Below are 18,048 nucleotides of genomic sequence, written 5' to 3'. Positions count from 1 at the left end.
AAATCGTAGATTATTAAGATATCCGTTAAATTTTATGTTGAGATTTGATTGTAGTCGTAGCTGAAGCAAGTATATTCGAAATTTTACGAGTCAATTAAGTGAAAAATTAAGTCAATTGGTGTACTAGCGAGTCAAAAATTTGCAGCTTTCGGTTTGCTAATTTTTTAGCTTCTAATGAAATCAGATGAGAGGTTTGGCTTTAGAAGATATTTTTGTGCGCCAGTATTGCAATCTTTTCAGAACTATTAATTTATTTAGCGAAAAATTGCTTTATTCTGAATGAAATGTAAAATTTTCATGGTCTAGGCATCGATCTTCAAATCTTTTGGTTTGTTTATACGTTTTGTTACTCGTTTTATAATACACATTTTAACATTAATTTTAAGTTTTTTTTATTTATATACGTCTTAAATCCACTCCCCCCCCCCATGTTAATAATAGAGGGCTAAGCCCCCTGTTCCCTGACGCTCACCAACTCCCTTGATTGCTTCTCAATAATTGCTGTTTCTTGATATAAAACTATTGAAATTATTTAACCAAAAACAAATGTACTAAAAAGAACATTTTGCTTCCACTTTCCCTGTCCAAATATTTCCCTTCTAATACTATTAAGATCTATAAGTAAACATAAATCATTTTTCTAAGCAATCATTTGTTTAAAAAAACATTTAAAATTATTTTAAACATTGTTCAATATCTCAGAAATATAGCGCCAACTTGGCATCTTTGTCTCAGCATCCTCGCCACCGTTTGTTGTAACCCTAATCAGTTGAAAATTAGTTGTTGATCTTATAGCATGAGCGTGCTCGTAGCACCAATCATAATAAAAATCTTTAATACAGTCCATTTCATTTGTTATCAAACGAACCAGCGTAGAAATCAATTATTTGNGGAAAAAGTAGTAGCCAGCGATAGACAATACTTTGATTAATCTGTTCATTCATTTTGTTCTGAAATAAATGCATTTTTGACCACAAAAAAATGGACCGAACTAATTTGTACTCCCAATAGTACATATTTTTTTTATTTCACACTCAAAATTATTATCACAAACTATTTAACACAGTGTATTATGGGTAAGTAAACAACTTTTAAACTAATTTTTTTCATTTTCTGCCGTCAAATTTCGAAATCGTTTAAAGTGTGCCTCCCCCAAAAAATGGTTGAGAATCACTGTTTTAGCACATTTATTTTTAGTTGAATAACTTCAACTGTTTTATGCCAAGAAACAGTAATTATTGCGAAGCAATCATTTGGGTTGGTCAGTGTCAGCAAACAGGGGGCTTAGCCCTCTAGTAACACTAAATTATTAAAAAAAAGCACTTAAAAAGTAAAACAAAAGCTAAAAATTAAGAAAAAATTTAAATGTGCTTTATAAAACAAGTAAACAAACCAAAATATTTGAGACTCGATGTTTTTATCTTGAAAAAATGTTACATTTCATTCAGAATAAAGCAATTTTTAGCTAAACAAATTTATAATTCTGAAAAGATTGCAATACTGGCGCACAAAAATATCTCCTAAGGCCGAAACTTCTCATCAGATTTCATTAAAAGCTAAAAAATTAATAAGCCGAAGAAAAGCTGCAAATGTTTGACTTGTTACAATACAAAAGCACGTTTATTAAGGGATTAATTATTTCTTTCGACTAATTTTTTATTAGTTAGTAACAATTATTTTTTTTGCTAGTTATTAATTGGTAGCTTGTTTTCTATAGCTATTAATTGTTATTTTTCTGTGATTTCTTGTTAACTAGTTCTCTTGCTGATTATTAATTGTTAGCTTATTTTTTGTTAGTTATCCTTTGTCAATTTGTCTTTGTAACTATTAATTGCAAAACTTACTTTAATGATTAACTTTTATTTCCGTTTGAAAGTTACTATTTAGCTTGCTTAAAGCGTGGGAAAATTACAAAATGTTTATATATATATACAATATTTTATATATATACACTTTTCTTTATTCTATAACTTTATGGAATAAAGATATAACACTATCTATAACTTTATTCGTAATAAAAAAAAACATTATGATTTTTATTGTATCATTTCTAATATTTGGCGGCACATTTTAAGAATTTAGCGGCACACAAAAGTGCCGCGGCACAGTGGTTGAGAATCACTGTGCTAAAGAGAACACTTGTGCCTCCACTTCCCATTTTCCCTTATGATACTATTAAGATGTATAAATAAACATAAATCGTTTTTCTAAGTAATCATTTAAAAAAAACATTTAAAATTATTTCAAATATTTAAAGTATATTGTTATAACAAATTTGGTGATTTTTCAACTGTAATTTAATATTTTTGCATACCAAACGGACGAATGCATTTTAAATAAAATTTTTGCATTCATCACTTTGTGCATGAAGCTGAAAGTTAAGTTCTGAATCATTTAACGAATCTGGTGAACTAAACACACACGATATAGTAAGCAATTTTACCAATTTTTAATTTGAAAATTGTCCAAATTTGAAAAAATAAAATTTTCATGAAAAACTTGCATGTAACTGTACTGTATAAAAAACTGTAACTTTAACTGTATCGCTAATTGTATCAACAAAGAAAATTTCAAACACCATTGCAGAGCTAAGAAAGAGACCTTTCATTTGATACCATATATGACCTTCAAAAGCTAGGCCAAAATTTCAAAGTGACCTGATTTGACCTTTGATCTGAAATATCTCAAAATATGTGGTCTCAAAAAATTACGAAAAAGAAATTTTTTTTTTTTTACTGCAACATTCTTCTACACATTTACAAATTTGTAGCCTGGAGTTTCAACAAGAAGGATATAAAGAATTAATAAAAACGGTACACTGTGCAACTTTTTTTTTTCTCCATCTAAGACAATTAACATAATATCCATTGAAAATTGAGTAAAAAACGCAAAACGTTTAATTCGCTGAACAACCTAGTTTTTTTTCTTCTCATTTATGACTTTTTTATGATTTACTCATTTATGGTTTTTCATTTATGACTGAGAAATCAGGCAATTTTGAGAGAGATATTCTGAAAGAAGAACATATTTTTTGTTGCAAAGATAAATTTGGGAATGTTTCGATCATCCAAGATAGTACTTTTCTCAAATTCTTTTTGACATAGGTGTGGTCATTTTTAACCAGAGGATTAACACAAAAAATTTGACCTTTAAAATCAATTTTGTGAAATGAAGTACATCGATTAAATTATACAGTAATTGACACGTTACAATAACACATGAAATAACATTACGGTAATTTATTAAATTATCTTAAACAGGAAAATTAACCTTAAGTACACAAAATCGTAAATCTAAATGACAGAAATCTAAAAGAGTCCTTTGAAAAGCCTCATTGGTTATAAAAAAAATAAATAAATAATAAAATTAACTTGCAAAGAGAAAGAAAAGGAAACACACAGAACTAATGCGTTAGGATGCTTGCATTTTAAATTAAAACATCTGCTTCAGCGCTCACAGCAAATGATAATTTTTGTATAATCAAAGCAAAATTAAAATTAACCTTTTTAAGATTCGTATTTTGTTTTTTGTTTTTTCTTTCAACAAAATATAATTTTATTTCATTCAGTGTATTTGTCTTTTATTTTTTTCTCATTCAGAATTGCTTACAATACTTGTTTTATTTAATAAACTTCACTGTTATTTTTAAAACATCTGAAAATTTGTTATTAAGCTAGCAAATATTAATGACTCACATTAACTTATTGACTACAATATCTTATTTTTTGATTAAACTAACAAGAAAAAGAAGAACACAGAACTTTATTTTTATTTATTTATTTTTTAATTTTAAAAATTCAAAAAAGTGAGTGCTTCGAGAAATTTATAACACATATAAATGAGAAGCTTGAAAATGATGTTCTCATTATTGATTATTTAAAAGAATTTGCATATTGATTAGAAATAGCTGTGATCATGTTAAATCAGTGTTTAGTAGTTCCAAATGCTGTCAAATCTGCTGATTTGTAGCAAAATGCGTGTATTATATAATTAAATATTAAATTCAAGTCATTTCTGTCCGGAAAAGAAAGAAATATTAATTGTGTGCATTGTACAACATAAAGTTTTTAATTATTCAATATTTCACTTTTGTTAATTCTTTTTACCCTTCCTGTTGAAACTCCAGGCTACAAATTTGCTAACGTGTGGTATTTAAGGTCAAATCAGGTCAATTTGGAAGTTTGACCTAGCATCAGAAAGTCATATAAGGTATCAAATAATAGGTATAATTCTTAGGTTTGCAATGGTGTTTGAAATTTTGTTCTGTTACATATAGAAAAAAAAGCTACAGTCATTTATATCTATGCAAGATTGTTGTTTTTTATGAAAATTTTTTTTTTTTTCAAATGTCAATAATTTGGACGATTTTCAAATTAAAATCTAAAAATTGATAAAATTGCTTACTTTATCATGTGCGTTTATTCCACCAAATTTCATTAAAATCGGAGGGGGTGGGGGTCGGTCCAAAAGTGATTGATCTGACGTGGAATGACTCATATATAAAAATCTAATAGTTTAGTCACAGTTTTCCATTGTTATCAATACATTTTTATTGGCTGAAAAATCACATGGTAGGATCCAGTTTTACCACATTAATTTTCTTTTTCGATTGGTTGTCATCAGCATAAAATTAATATTATAAGTCTTACAGGTATTTTTTTTTCCTATAAATATTTTTATTTCCCTAATTTAAAGGTAAAATTACCTCTACTGTTATATATTACGTTTTTTATTTTGTTTGATTTCTAAATTAAGAGTTTCGGAGGATTGCTTTTATTATTATTAGATTAATATAATTCTACGTTGCATTTTAAAATAAAGTCATTTAAATTAATGCCTGATCTTATTATTAACAGTTTTATGATTATTTTTTTTTGGTGCAAATTACATTAATACACTTTTATGAATTGTTATAACCTGGAATTACTCATGCAGTAAGATACAAATTTTTTATTTATTTAATTGCTTATCAGTTAACAGAAAATTTTCAAAAATAGGATACTATGAGAAATCTTACTTTCTACGGTTATCACAAGCTCTTTGACAGCTGCTAATTCTTTGCGCAAGTCTTGATGTCCCGTTCTTGCGCAGGGAACTAGGCTGAGGAAGAGGATAGTGCTAACATAAATTATTGACATACTTTATTGCTGTTTACTCCCGGGTAAAGTGACTCATGACTAACTACTTATGCTTGTGACCTGTAAAAAGAACAACAACAACAGACATTGTAAATTTGATTACAACCACAAATAAAATAAGCTAATTTTTTTATTAAAGTAAAGGACCCGTAAGATTTTTTTTTTGTATTATAAGTAAACGAAGTACTATTCCCTTAGAAAATAGAGTTTTCGTCTTAAGGTTACGTGATTTCTCTACTCTCCACACTTTTCCCCTCTCCATGGTTCCAGCAGATCTTCCTTTCACCATGGTAGTATATGTTTTAATTGAAAGTTGGATTATACTGGTGTCGAAAAAAACAAGATATCTCGAAATAATGAAAATCGAGAGAGGAAAAGAGTAGAGAAAAATAGAGCATATTCTAGTTACAACGAGTAGAAGACGAGTGATATATAGTTTGTCTAAAGTAAGAACTCCCCCAGCCATTCACCTGGACCGGTGGCTGTGACTATCGTAACGAGGTATAACTATCTCAATTAGAGGTGTGGGGTCAGCCAATGGCCTCAGACTTTGTCACGGGGGGAGTTCTTACCGCAGACAAACTATATTTCAAGATGAAGCTCAATTGCGTTTTTCATTTTACATTAAAAAAAAGCCGTGGTTGCTCAAGGAAAAGAGCGTTCGTCTTCCAATGAGGTGAACCGGATTCGAATCCCAGCTGTGATTTGTCGATACGAACTCCGCGTACGGCTTGCACCGACCACATGCTTACGTAAAAATATCCTCAGTGGTAGACGGATCATGGGTTAAAGCGCCTTACCATCAGGCAAATCATGGGAGGTTTTAGTGGTTTCCCCCTTCATGTAACTCAAATGCGGGTTAGTTCCATCAAAAAGTCTTCCACGAAGGGGTTAATTTCTCCCAATTTTTGATCTAGGAGTTTCTTTGCTTTCTGGATCGGTCTAAAAATTGCGAAGCTAAGGAGTTGAACATAAGTAGTCGTAAACCCAAAATTGAGTCGGCTGTACAACCACGGTAATAAATTATAAATTATTAACCGAAAATTCGATGTGGATCAGGTGCTCAACGTTGGCCATGAAATTAGCTATGCGATGCTACACAAATAGTGTTGCGAATTCTAGAAAAAGAACACTATCAAGTCTTATTTGGGTGGGAATTCCATGCATATTTTTATCTCTCTCACCCTCTTGTTGTTTTAAATACAGTACGTCCTATTGTAATATTAAGCCCAACCCAGCAGACAAGGGAACAATTTGATCAAATTTCGTGAAAAATATAATTTGTAAAAGAATAGAACAAATCCGCATTTACATTACATGGAGAAGAAAACCACAAGACGTTCTAATGGATAGCTCTACTCTAACTCATGATTCGTCTAAATTAGGTAATAAGAAATTATGTTCCTTATTTATTACTTTAAAAAATAATAAACTAAATAAGCATTAAAACACTCGCCATTTTTTAAAAAATGGAATAAATATTATTTGCGGGCATATTCTCAGCCTCAAGGTTATAAGAATTGTTTCAACTGCAAACAAAGTATATATAGCTCAAAAACTGAAAGTTTGCACTGCAGTAAATTATTTTATAAAAATAATAAACTAAATAAGCATTAAAACACTCGCCATTTTCTAAAAAAATATGAATAAATATTATTTGAGGGCATATTCTCAGTTTCAATATTCGAAGAATTGTTTCGACTGCCTACAAATTATAAAGTACACAGTTAAAAAATGATCCCCATTTTGTGAAAAATATGAATAAATATTATATGCGGGCATATTCTCAGCTTCAAGGTTAGAAGAATTGTTTCAATTTCAAATAAATAATAAAGTACACTGCTAAAAAATGAATAAATATTATTTTCTGGCATATTCTTAGTTTAGAGGTTTGAAGAATTGTTTCTACTGCATACAAATTATAAAGCACATATCTAAAAAAAACTAAAAGTTTGCGAGATAATTAAGCGAATTTTTTTCCTCCTGGTAAAAAAAAATACGCAACACTTAATTTCCCATTTACAGATTTTGAATGTAGCTGATTGGGCTATAAGATGTTATCCTCATAGCGTTGCCACTTTCTGAAAGAGAACATTACCATTTCTCATTTGGGCGGGAATTCAATTTATGATGTTCTCTTCCGCTATCTCATTTCCGATCCCAACTTGTTAGCAGTTTATGGGAGCCGATCGATGAGAAATGGGACATGAATTTGTCAGCCCCTTTCCAATGCTTTTTGGGACAAACTGCGAATCGAAGTTCTTTCACATAATACACACCATTTTGTTTTCTTCTTCTTTTTTTTGTTCTATGGAATTCAAAGTTAAAAACATTTTTTTTTTGTCTTGTTTATCGTCTGTTTTGTTTATCGTCTGTTTTTTTTTTACACTATTGAAAAGTTGTAATCTAACTAACATTAACGTACTAACTACGAGCCTTATCTTTTTATAAATTATTACTAAATATTTAGTTTTTAAAGTCTCTGTGTTTGTGTTAAAATTCAGAAATGTTAACAAAAGTTGGATTATGTTGGTCAAAAAAATTTTTCAAGCATTATTATAATTCATAAATGCAATGTTTAATTAAAGGTTTAAATAATACGAGTTTGATTAAAAAGTGAGTAAGTTTATCAAAGAGACGTTTAATATTTATTTTTCTGTTTCATCTACATTTTAAAGACTTTTAAAACGCCCAAATAAGGGTGAAACTACGAAAAATACAATTATTTAACTGAATGAATGCATTAAGTCTTTGAGAGTAAAAATGAAATTCTATCTTTTTTAAGGAACAGTTTGTTAAGTTGACTATTTCCTTCGAAAGTAATAAATAATGGAAAAAAAATTACTCTCAAATTAAAAAAAGTTTTTGAAATTAAAAAGTTGGTTGAAGAAAAGCTTTTTTTTTCAATTTTAATTTAGATACTTTAAAAAAAAAAAAAAAATACGAACTGTTAAAAGTGGATACGAAAAAATGATCTGCAAAATCAAGTTTTTTTTTTTTTTAAGTACACAATTTTTTCCCTTTACCTCATATACTAAAGGAAAATTTTGAGTTTTAAACTCATTTTTAGCTTCCGAATTTGTATAAAAGTCCCATTTTAGTCTATTTTTACAATTTTCGTTAATAAATTTTAAACATAAAAATTTTTTTTAAAAATTTCTTATCTGTATTATGTTTTATGATGAGAATAGAAAATTCGAGATACTTTTTTTTTGTATTAATCATTTTTTTAAAGAAAAAATATTACACAATAATTCAGTCGCCTTAAACTGTGACTTTGTTTTACATTTAAAAAAAAAATCGTAATCAAAATTCATAACGTTTTGCTTTGTTTCAGTACAACAGACTACTTCAATAAAGAAAGGCGGAAAAAAAAACTCCCCTTGAAAATATATTTAATAATATTATCACCATCTGTTTTCAAGCTTTTTTCTTTTTTCTTTTCTTTTTAAAGTCTGCGTCTCAAGTTTTCCTTTCGATGAAAAGTTCTTGACGTTTTTCCCTCGAGCCAGGGATAAAGATAAAAGTTCGCTGGAGGGCGATTTTTCCCACTATGCGCGTCGGGGAATTTTATGATCAATTTTTGAACCTGCCTGCAACGACGCGATTAGAAGCAACCTTCAGTGTTGAAGGGGCAATTATCTTCACCCCTTGTTGATTCTTGCGGACATTTTGCCCCAAATTTTTATTTACAATCCAGTGACAATGTTTTTGCTACACCTGGCGAAAAATAATTAATTCAACGACTTTTTTTTTTCTTAGTGAAAGAACGATTAATGAAGTATATATCTATGTTATTGATGCTTTTTTTTTTCTTCTGTTGTACATTAATTATGAAGATCTTTGCTGGGGTCGTTAAATTTATTGCTGTTTGCGCAGCGTAATTTGCTGTGTAAACGAGTTGACATAGTGTTAGTGTGGTAAGCCATGTAAAGGTATATACAGTCCCTGTCCAAATTATTAGACGCATTATAAGATTCTATTCAAAATCTTAACAGCTAATCTACACAGTTTTATTGTTTTTACGCAGCTGAAATCGGTTTGCATTCGTGTATCAATGGATTAACATTGTAATGCAATACATTAAAAATAAATACAAATAGGAAGCATATAAAAAATCTCCTGAATTAAAAACCCATTACATTTATGTTTAAATATAAAAGTATTGCCTATAAACTCGTGCAAAACATGTCATTATTAAAACACTACAGTGCGTCTAATAATTTGATCTAATTATTATAATATCTTATTATATAAAACGCTAATACGTACGTATGTATGTATCAATAAAACCGATGATATTTCTTTTCTCGCGCTGGCAACAGTTTTCATTTTTAATTGATTGGATTCGGCGCGCAAGAGCACGTAGTGAGCAACCAGATAACAATAACCAGAGTGAGCATTATCAGGTTGTTCAATTCAGATTCATGCACTAAAAACATGACAATATTTAATTTAAACTCAATTAGGAATTAATTAATTAATTGAAGTGAGAATGCTTTAAAAGGCCGCTGTTGAATTGATATTTTTCTACTGGGAGCTACCTAAACGTCTAAAAAACGTTTAAGTGTTTGTATTGAATGCATTGAATTTTTTTATATTTCGCGTTTATTTATGCATTGAATTTTCACGCTTTAAAATGCAGAATATTAGTGAAGCAATATTTGATAATTTATTTTGCTAATATGTTTCTTATTTAGCTAATGTTTTGATTTTTTCACCATGTACAATCTAAATAGCTAATATACTTTTTTAAAAGCCAATAAGAACATTGGTAGAATTCTTCTACATAAGTACAATACTATGTCTTTGATGATAAAATACTATGTCTTTGATGATAATATATTATGTCTTTGTGCTAGAACATTGTGTTCATTGGCGAGCGAGCGCAGCGAGCCATGGTTCACGGCGTGAACCACATAGGATTGCGTAGCAATTCTCGGGGGTTGGCGAGCGTCAGCGAGCAGGGGGCGGAGCCTCCTAGTGCTAATATAATAACTGATATAATAAATATTCTATATTTATATAATGTATCGTCCAATTTATCCAATCGTCGGATTTATATTATATATCGTATAATTTAACCAATTGATACACGAACGTAAAAAAGTGAAAACCGGTTTTAGCTGCGAAAAATAATAAAGTTGTATAGTATCACCTGATAATTAAGATTTTACATAGAATCTTATAATGCGTCTAATAACTTGGCCAGGGACTGCATGCAAATAACCCTTTTAACTTTTCTCAAAATCGGGTAACACTTGTTTTAATGGTTTTAGGTTTCCATATGCAAAATAATAAAAATGTTAGTCGTTGTTCTGGTAAAATAAGTATAATTAATCATTCAAGAAGTACAATTAATCATTAATTCCGCACAGCCCTTCCATTATTTCGTTATAAGGATGCACTTGAAAGAAATGCGGATTTTCTGATTCATAACCATTGTGGTTATGATTACCAACGCAGAAACTGTTTCTACTGATTTGAACTATCCGAAAACATAATTTCTTTTTCTTCTAAGTCATTGTTTAGTTATTGATAATTTTGTAACAACATTAATTATTTTGAAAGAAAAAAATACCGATAATTTTTTTTACCAATGTTTAGCAATTTTTCTGTTAAAAACACTATATATTTTCCTTTTAACCAATTACTTCTACTAATGTATTTATTAAGAGTTAAATAAAATATTATTTATCTATTTATTGATTTGAAACTAAAAGCGTTTGAACGATTTCGAAATTCTCTCGAATACTTGAATTTTAATTTTTTAAAATTCTTAAAATAATATTGAATTTTAACTAATTAATTAATAAAATAATAGATTAATAAAATATTTAATTAATAAAATAATTAATTAATAAATAATAAATTATTAATTTATAAATTTAATTTAATCTTTTTTAGTAATATTGAACTTCTCTTAACATTATCTTCTTTTCTTTTTAAATAATATAGTTCAGAAATTTCGTGAAAAGTCACTTATTTTTAATGATAGTTTAAAGTTTCTTTAAGTGATCCAAGCTAATAATTCACAAATTATTGATAATGTCGCAGTTTAAAAGTAATGACTCCCGGCAGGGCAGAGTAGTAGCGCTTCGCTCTAACGTGCCACAGGTTCTGGGTTCGATACTCGGGCCGGGCAAGGTTTTGCATGCTTGGGAACTAAACACTGGGGGTTCCGCGTCCGGCTGACCAGCTAACCGGAACATCTGCTTTTGCACCCCAGAGCTCAAGGTCAAGAAAACTGAGATGGGCACAGTAGGCCTTGACCCTCTATGGGCTGTCGTGCCACTGAGTTTAGTCTAGTTTTATTTTAATTGTAATGCAAGACTTCTTCAAACAATATTTTATAAATTTTTTAAGATTCATTTAAGCCTAGTCTCTCATAATTTTAAAATTTTTACTAATAATAATAGATCCATGACTTACATATAAAATTAAACATTAAAACTTAATAATAGTTTTGGTAATACTTTGAAAAGACCAACTTATAATGATTTTGTATGGGGTTGAATTAATTTTTATTTTAACGAAAATGCCATGATGTCAATTTGAAATGCCTAAAATAAATTTTCTCTCTTTCTTTCTTCTTTTTTCCTTTTCTCTTCTTTGAAATTTTTTTCTGGTTGTCATTATATTTGCACAATTTTTTTCTAAGTCATTGCGTTACTATTTAAATTTAGTTTATAAAAAATATCAAATAAACTTATTAAATGTTTTGAAAATAAAAATTATTTATACATTCTAGAACTAAAGCTGTCTCTAACTATATGAGCTCTAGTAAGTGAAATAAAAATTAAAACATAACTTATTATTATTTATTTATTAATTAAATGAGAAATCGGTTTAACACGTGATTTAATTTCATAGAAGCATAAATTATTTTTCCCAATCAAAATTTGTTTTTATTTTTTATCATGGAGTAAGGTATTCCAAGTTTAAATATATTTTATCTTAAAATTGACAAAATATAAAATTAAATTACAGTTAATGAAAAAAAGGACTTCTTTTTGTATTTTATTTACTTTGTTATATTTTTTGTAATTTTAATTACAATTATTAGTAATTTTAAAGCTATCAATTCAATACCCAGCTTAAAATTATATTCATTACCTTTCTTAATTACTTAACACAGCAAATTAGCCGAGATTAGTCAGAATCGGGCTTTGATGTCTTTTTAAATTAATTTTCGAATTGATTGATGTCTTAGGAAATTAATTAATTCTAGTGATTCTTAATATTTTTCTTCTTCCATAGCTTAACTTTTGACGTATGTATGTAGTCTGTTGTATGATTAAAAAAATCTACATTTTTTTTTTTACCCTACATGAGAATAAGAATGACATGATTATTGTTAAAATTGTTCTGGTATTCTCTTTCTGATGTATTGTAAAAAAAACGTTACGTTTTTTTTTTGCTTATAAAATTGAGCATGTATTAGTGAATATTTCTTGCCAATATTTATTAAACATTTTGTGTAAAAGTTATTAAATTTGTTAAGTAAAAATAATATTTAAATTGTTTAAAAGCAAACAAATAAAAACTTTATGTTTTTCCTTTTCTCTTACAGAATCAAAAATGTATTGTCAGAAAAGCAATTGCAACTTGCTACGAGTCTTTAATACGTTGTTGAAATTGTATCAAAATCTCCGAATCAAAATTTTTGAACGTTAAAGTTGAGAAACTGTATAAAATTAGAAAAGAATATTCTACACAAACGATTACACAAGCAATTACAAATTATAATTAAAAAATCTTTAAATTATTCTTAATTAATGACCAAAACAATCAAATAATATTCTAAAAAAAACTTTTTCCACAGTGAAAAATTGTACCAAAATTATTATAATTACAAATTTAAAATAATTTACGAATGCTTTTACTAATTTGATCCTTCAGTACTCGATCAGAAAAATTAATTTCCCCAAAATTGGTCAAATGGATTTTGCAATCTACACAAACGATTACGACGGTTACAAATTATAATTTAAAAAAATCTTTAAATTATAATTTATCTTAAATAATGATCAAAACAATCAAATAATAATCTGAAAAAAAAAAAACTTTTTCCGCAATGAAAAATTGTACCAAAATTATTATAATTACAACTTTAAAATGATTTACGAATGCTTTTACTAATTTGAGTCTTTAGTACTCGATGATATAAATTAATTTTTCAAAATTTGCCAAATAGATTTTATAATTCGAACAACAATTAAAAAAACGAGAAATGGATTAATAATAATTACTCACATAATTAACAGCAAATTCAGAGTAGCATAGGATCACTTCGCTCCGGGACGAAATTCCCAATCCGAAAGAGTTGGAATAAAATTTTGAAAATTCAATGCGCCTGTGTCCGGAAAGAACTGATCATGCGCAGTAAACTCCCTTCTTCATGTTTGGTTCTCTTTTTTCTTTCTTCTTGTTGGCCAACAGATGATGGATGAAGTTTTTCCTTCCACCACAACACGCGCCTCTCATCAAGTACTTCCGAAAACTGATTTTGCTCTCCATCCCCTACCACCCTCCTTCACGAAAAATCATCACATATGATCAACAATCCACGAAGTACCCATTATCTTCAACTAGGTCAGTCCTGTAGTCCGGCTCTGATTCTGACCACATGGATAGCATAAAAGAAAAACAGCACATAAATATATTTCTTTATGATCGTCTGCAGAAAAACGTAGATCTTTTTACGCTTGTTAAAAATTTATGTAGAAAGATTTAAATTATCGTTTGCAATTGAAAGCCGATAGTAAATAATCTCGAATAAACGCGGTATTTTAAGGTTTTTCATTACCATCAAAGAAAAGCCCGTGTCAAATTTAGACACCGGAAATACTTCTGAAAAGTATATATTTCAAAACTCTAGCAGTTCTAGGGTAAAGATAGTCATGTTTAAAAAAACAAAAGTGAAAACTGAACTTTTTAATGACTTAATCCATTGCAATAATGCAAAGAATACTTCTTAGAATTTCCGTAAGTTATAAGATAAAAGTATTATATGACAATTTTGAAAAGCATAAAATAAAATTCTATTTTTGATTTATGATCGTCTGCAAAAAAAAAAAAANAAAAAAAAAAAAAAAAAAAAAAAAAAAAAAAAAAAAGTATTTGGAAGTATATTTTTTATTTTTATTAAGATTTCGAACAAAAATATGTAGAAATTGCTTGGAAATTTTACAAACCTGGTAAATATAAATTTAAAAAGCATTCACTAATTTTTTTTTTAATTTAACAAAAAAACAATCTGAAAATTTTAAATGTCTTAATACATTGTAATAATATTAGATTTTGTAAAACATGTATTTAGCAGTTCATCCCATCAAAATAAACATTAACTGTATTCAGAATCATCGGCATAAGGCTGTTGATCATGATATTTAAAACTTACTACAATCAAATGTTACTTTCTTCTGTACATATATCTTCGAGGTGTCATGAAGAGCCTCGGTATCTATCATAAAAATGTACAGTATTAGTGCAGCTGTAATCGGTATCAAATTTGCTCATTAAATGCTTCATACCTTCATAAGTGCATATTTGGTACCTATTGAAACTGCACCAATTGGGTACTTGCACTTCAATAAGAAGAAGATCACTGATACCCACACATGTGACCAATGACGTCAGCTAATCTTTATCAGCAACATGGCACATTAGAGTTACATAGAGTTTCTCTACATAAGTTAGAATATTAATTAAAGATAAGTTAATTAAATACAACCGTATCGCACATCGAATTTGTTGAAATAGAATTCTTTCTCATCTACTTCTTTTACTCAACCTAAATTTATTATTTGTTAATGTATTTTACTGCAACCGTGATGTATTTTTGTTTTGTGTATCTGGCAACTTCCATGCTTAATTACTTTGTTTATGTTCCACAAGGCTTAGTATCTGTTTTTGTGCTAAGTAAGAAATATATAGTGAAAGAATTGAAATCTCTGTGAACTAGCATAGAGTGTCGTGTCATTTAAAGGAATTGATATTTGACGGGCTTAGCTTACTCGAAATAGAATGGAAAGAACAGTTGCTAACGTAAACAAATGCCGCGTATCAACAACCAATCAGGATCGAGATACTCACTCTACGTCACTTCACTCTTCGTTTCTCTTAAACGAATTAGCACCATTTTCCTATTAATTTTGCTTTTCACTACGAAACTATTTTTTTTTTATATTTCAGTTATCGTTTATTTAAAATTATTTAGTTTTGTAGAAACGCTTTTTAAAAGCAGAATTTCAAACAAAATAAACACACGGCTTCAGGTAACTTTAAAAAAATGTAGTCCCGCAGTGGACTGATCGTTAAGACACGGTTCCCAGCAGATCATCGAAGTCAAGCATCACTGGCTGCGGTCAGTGTGCGGGTGGGTGACCACTTGGATCAGTCTGCGTAGGGACCGAGGGTGTGCGGTATTGGTCCTCGTTAAACTGTTCTACCGTAAAGTGCTCGACTTCGCGTGCAGGTCGTCGGGCTACCGAAGCGGGGGTGCCATCCCCTCTGCTGAGGATCAAAATTGTGATGGCATGTCTTCGGATCATCCTCAGGGATGTTTCCCAGACCGTCGCCAATAGCCCATTGTGCAGCTCTAGTGCTACGTAAAATGAACAAATCAAATCAAATTAGAAAAATTTAATAATTTGGTAATGCAGTTCAGGTATGCTACTACGTTGATCATTCAGTTCGTTAGAGTTATAAGCTAACAAACGTCACTGATGTTCTAATTAAAATGTTTGAAAAAACAGAAATCATCTTCAGTTTAATTTAATACAATTGTTTCAGCTAAACCATTGCGAAAATTTCCTTTCTTAAATGTCTCTGTGCTCTATTGTTGAATCAGGGCCCCCCTCTGATTTCTGACTCCCAAAATATAGATGGAAACCGCAATCTGGAAAATATGGTCTCAATAGTTTGATCAGGAGAGCAATCTAAAATTTGGAACCCTTTACGAATTTTTAAGAAAAAGTATTTTTAAAATTCGATTTCTTTAGAACTAATCGGCCGATTTCGCTCAAAATTTGTATTCTGCTATTTTCGATGCCTTGCCTAAAATGGATTAAACTGCTTTTAGATAGAACTATTTACTGTCAAAAACGTATTTTACTGTGCAAACTGGTCTTAAAATGTAAAAAAGTGTGCTGCAATACTTCAAATTCTACGAAATGATAAAAACACTTATAACTCCAAATGTAATAACTTATATTCAGTTTCTCAGCACTAACATTCAATTACAAAGAAATGTATAGTTTATAAGAAAGCATGTGTAATTTATAAACTCACTAATGTGATAAAAAATTAAAAACAAAATTCAATCAATAAAGCTTAATTTTCTAATTATTTTTAATCATTGCTTTAAAAGTGATAAAATTTATCATTTTATTGCTTTTAAACTTTAATTTCAAGCTTAGTTACTATTTTAATTGAATTTCTCTTACTGTCTTCTGAATTTTTCATTGTTATTAAACATTCCAATTAACAATGAACAATTAAAATTTATTACTTTATTGCTGTAAAACTTATTACTTTAATGATTTAAAACTAATAAAATTTATAACTTTTTTGGTTTAAAAGTGATAAATTTTAAGCGATAAATTTTAATTTCTTGCTTATTTTATACATTGTAGGAAATTTTTATGATGTACGAGTATTTTACCACATTTTGGTCATCAAACAAAATCCACGCGACTCAAATAATTAGATATTTATAAACCTCGGATATTAAAATGTAGCACTTTATTGCTTTAAAAGTAAAAAATTCCGATCAAAAGTGGAAAATTCGGGTTAATTTTTTTTTTTTTACTATTAGTAGTTACATTTTTTAAAGAAAAAAACTGCTTCAAATGGTTTTTAGAAGAGTTTTGATTTGTAAAGTAAATTTGAAAACGATAATTTCAAATTTAGAAAAAAATAAAGAAATAAATAATGAAAATCCACTCGACTCAAATAATTAAATATTTATAAACCTTTCAACTATCTTAAAGTCTATTTGAATTGAATTTCTCACCGACTTCTAAATTTTTCATTGCAATTAGATAGATTAGAAAGTAAATTTGAAAACGATAATTTCAAATTTAAAAAAAAATAAATAATGAAAACTCCTCTTAGCATTGCACGAAAAATCAATAGTCATATTTGTGGGATATGTTTTTTTTTATTAATCTTTGCTTTTACATCGATTTAAAAATGAAAGAAAGAGAAGTTTTATTTGAGCATTGTATGGAAGTTATTTGACAAGCCAATAAACTAATAATCCGGTAAAAAATTAATACACTATTCTTTTCTTATCACTTCTCAACACATGTTTCAAAATGTATTTCTAAAGCTCCAACTATCAAGAAAAAAAAATTCAACTGTCTACTTTTATTTTTGTGAACACATCACTAAGTTTCAATTAATTTCGAGAAGGATTTCTCATTGGTTTCTCTGTACTGCTCATCCACATTGCGAACGCTTTTTTTTGCAAACTTTAAAAATGATGCTATCTTTAGCTAAATGAAGAGGTCCTTAAATTTTTTTAGATAAAAATATATATTCTGAATTTATTTTTCAGAAGAAAAAAAAAATTGCGTATTTTTTTGAAACCAATTTAATGAACGTACAATCAATGGCCAATCTACTTTATGATTAAATTAAATCATATAGTTAATTTTTATTAAAATTTATAAAAAGCGAACATAAAATTTTTTATTATTTTTTATTGATCAATGTAACTGCTCACTTTTTATTTCAAAAAACTCATTAGATCATATAATGTCGACTCATTAATTCATTGTCGCTCCTAATCGAAAGCCGACCGGCCAATGTAGGGGGCAGGGAATTGTCCTTGCATCAGAATTGTCCTGGGTTCGAATCCCGGGCAAGGCATGGATGCTTCTTTCTCTCTCTCTCTGATCTA

At 28.8% G+C, this 18,048-nt stretch overlaps 1 protein-coding gene across 1 annotated transcript in view; it reads right to left on the bottom strand.

Annotated features, from left to right (window-relative positions):
* LOC107437313 (fibrinogen C domain-containing protein 1) overlaps positions 1 to 13,661 on the bottom strand; it is a 31,453-nt gene extending 17,792 nt beyond the window's left edge. The window contains exons 1-2 of the mRNA XM_043052188.2: positions 13,395 to 13,661; positions 5,018 to 5,198 (exon numbers count right to left, since the gene is read on the bottom strand). Of these exons, the coding sequence (XP_042908122.1) occupies positions 5,018 to 5,138 (121 nt within the window). The 5' untranslated portion in view covers positions 5,139 to 5,198; positions 13,395 to 13,661. The remainder of the gene's footprint in view (positions 1 to 5,017; positions 5,199 to 13,394) is intronic.
* Positions 13,662 to 18,048: the final 4,387 nt, after the last annotated feature.

This window comes from Parasteatoda tepidariorum, chromosome 5 (genome assembly GCF_043381705.1).
Source record: "Parasteatoda tepidariorum isolate YZ-2023 chromosome 5, CAS_Ptep_4.0, whole genome shotgun sequence".
Taxonomy (NCBI): domain Eukaryota; kingdom Metazoa; phylum Arthropoda; class Arachnida; order Araneae; family Theridiidae; genus Parasteatoda; species Parasteatoda tepidariorum.
The sequence above is the reverse complement of the archived record's forward strand: the minus strand, read 5'-3'. Positions and strand labels throughout refer to the sequence as shown.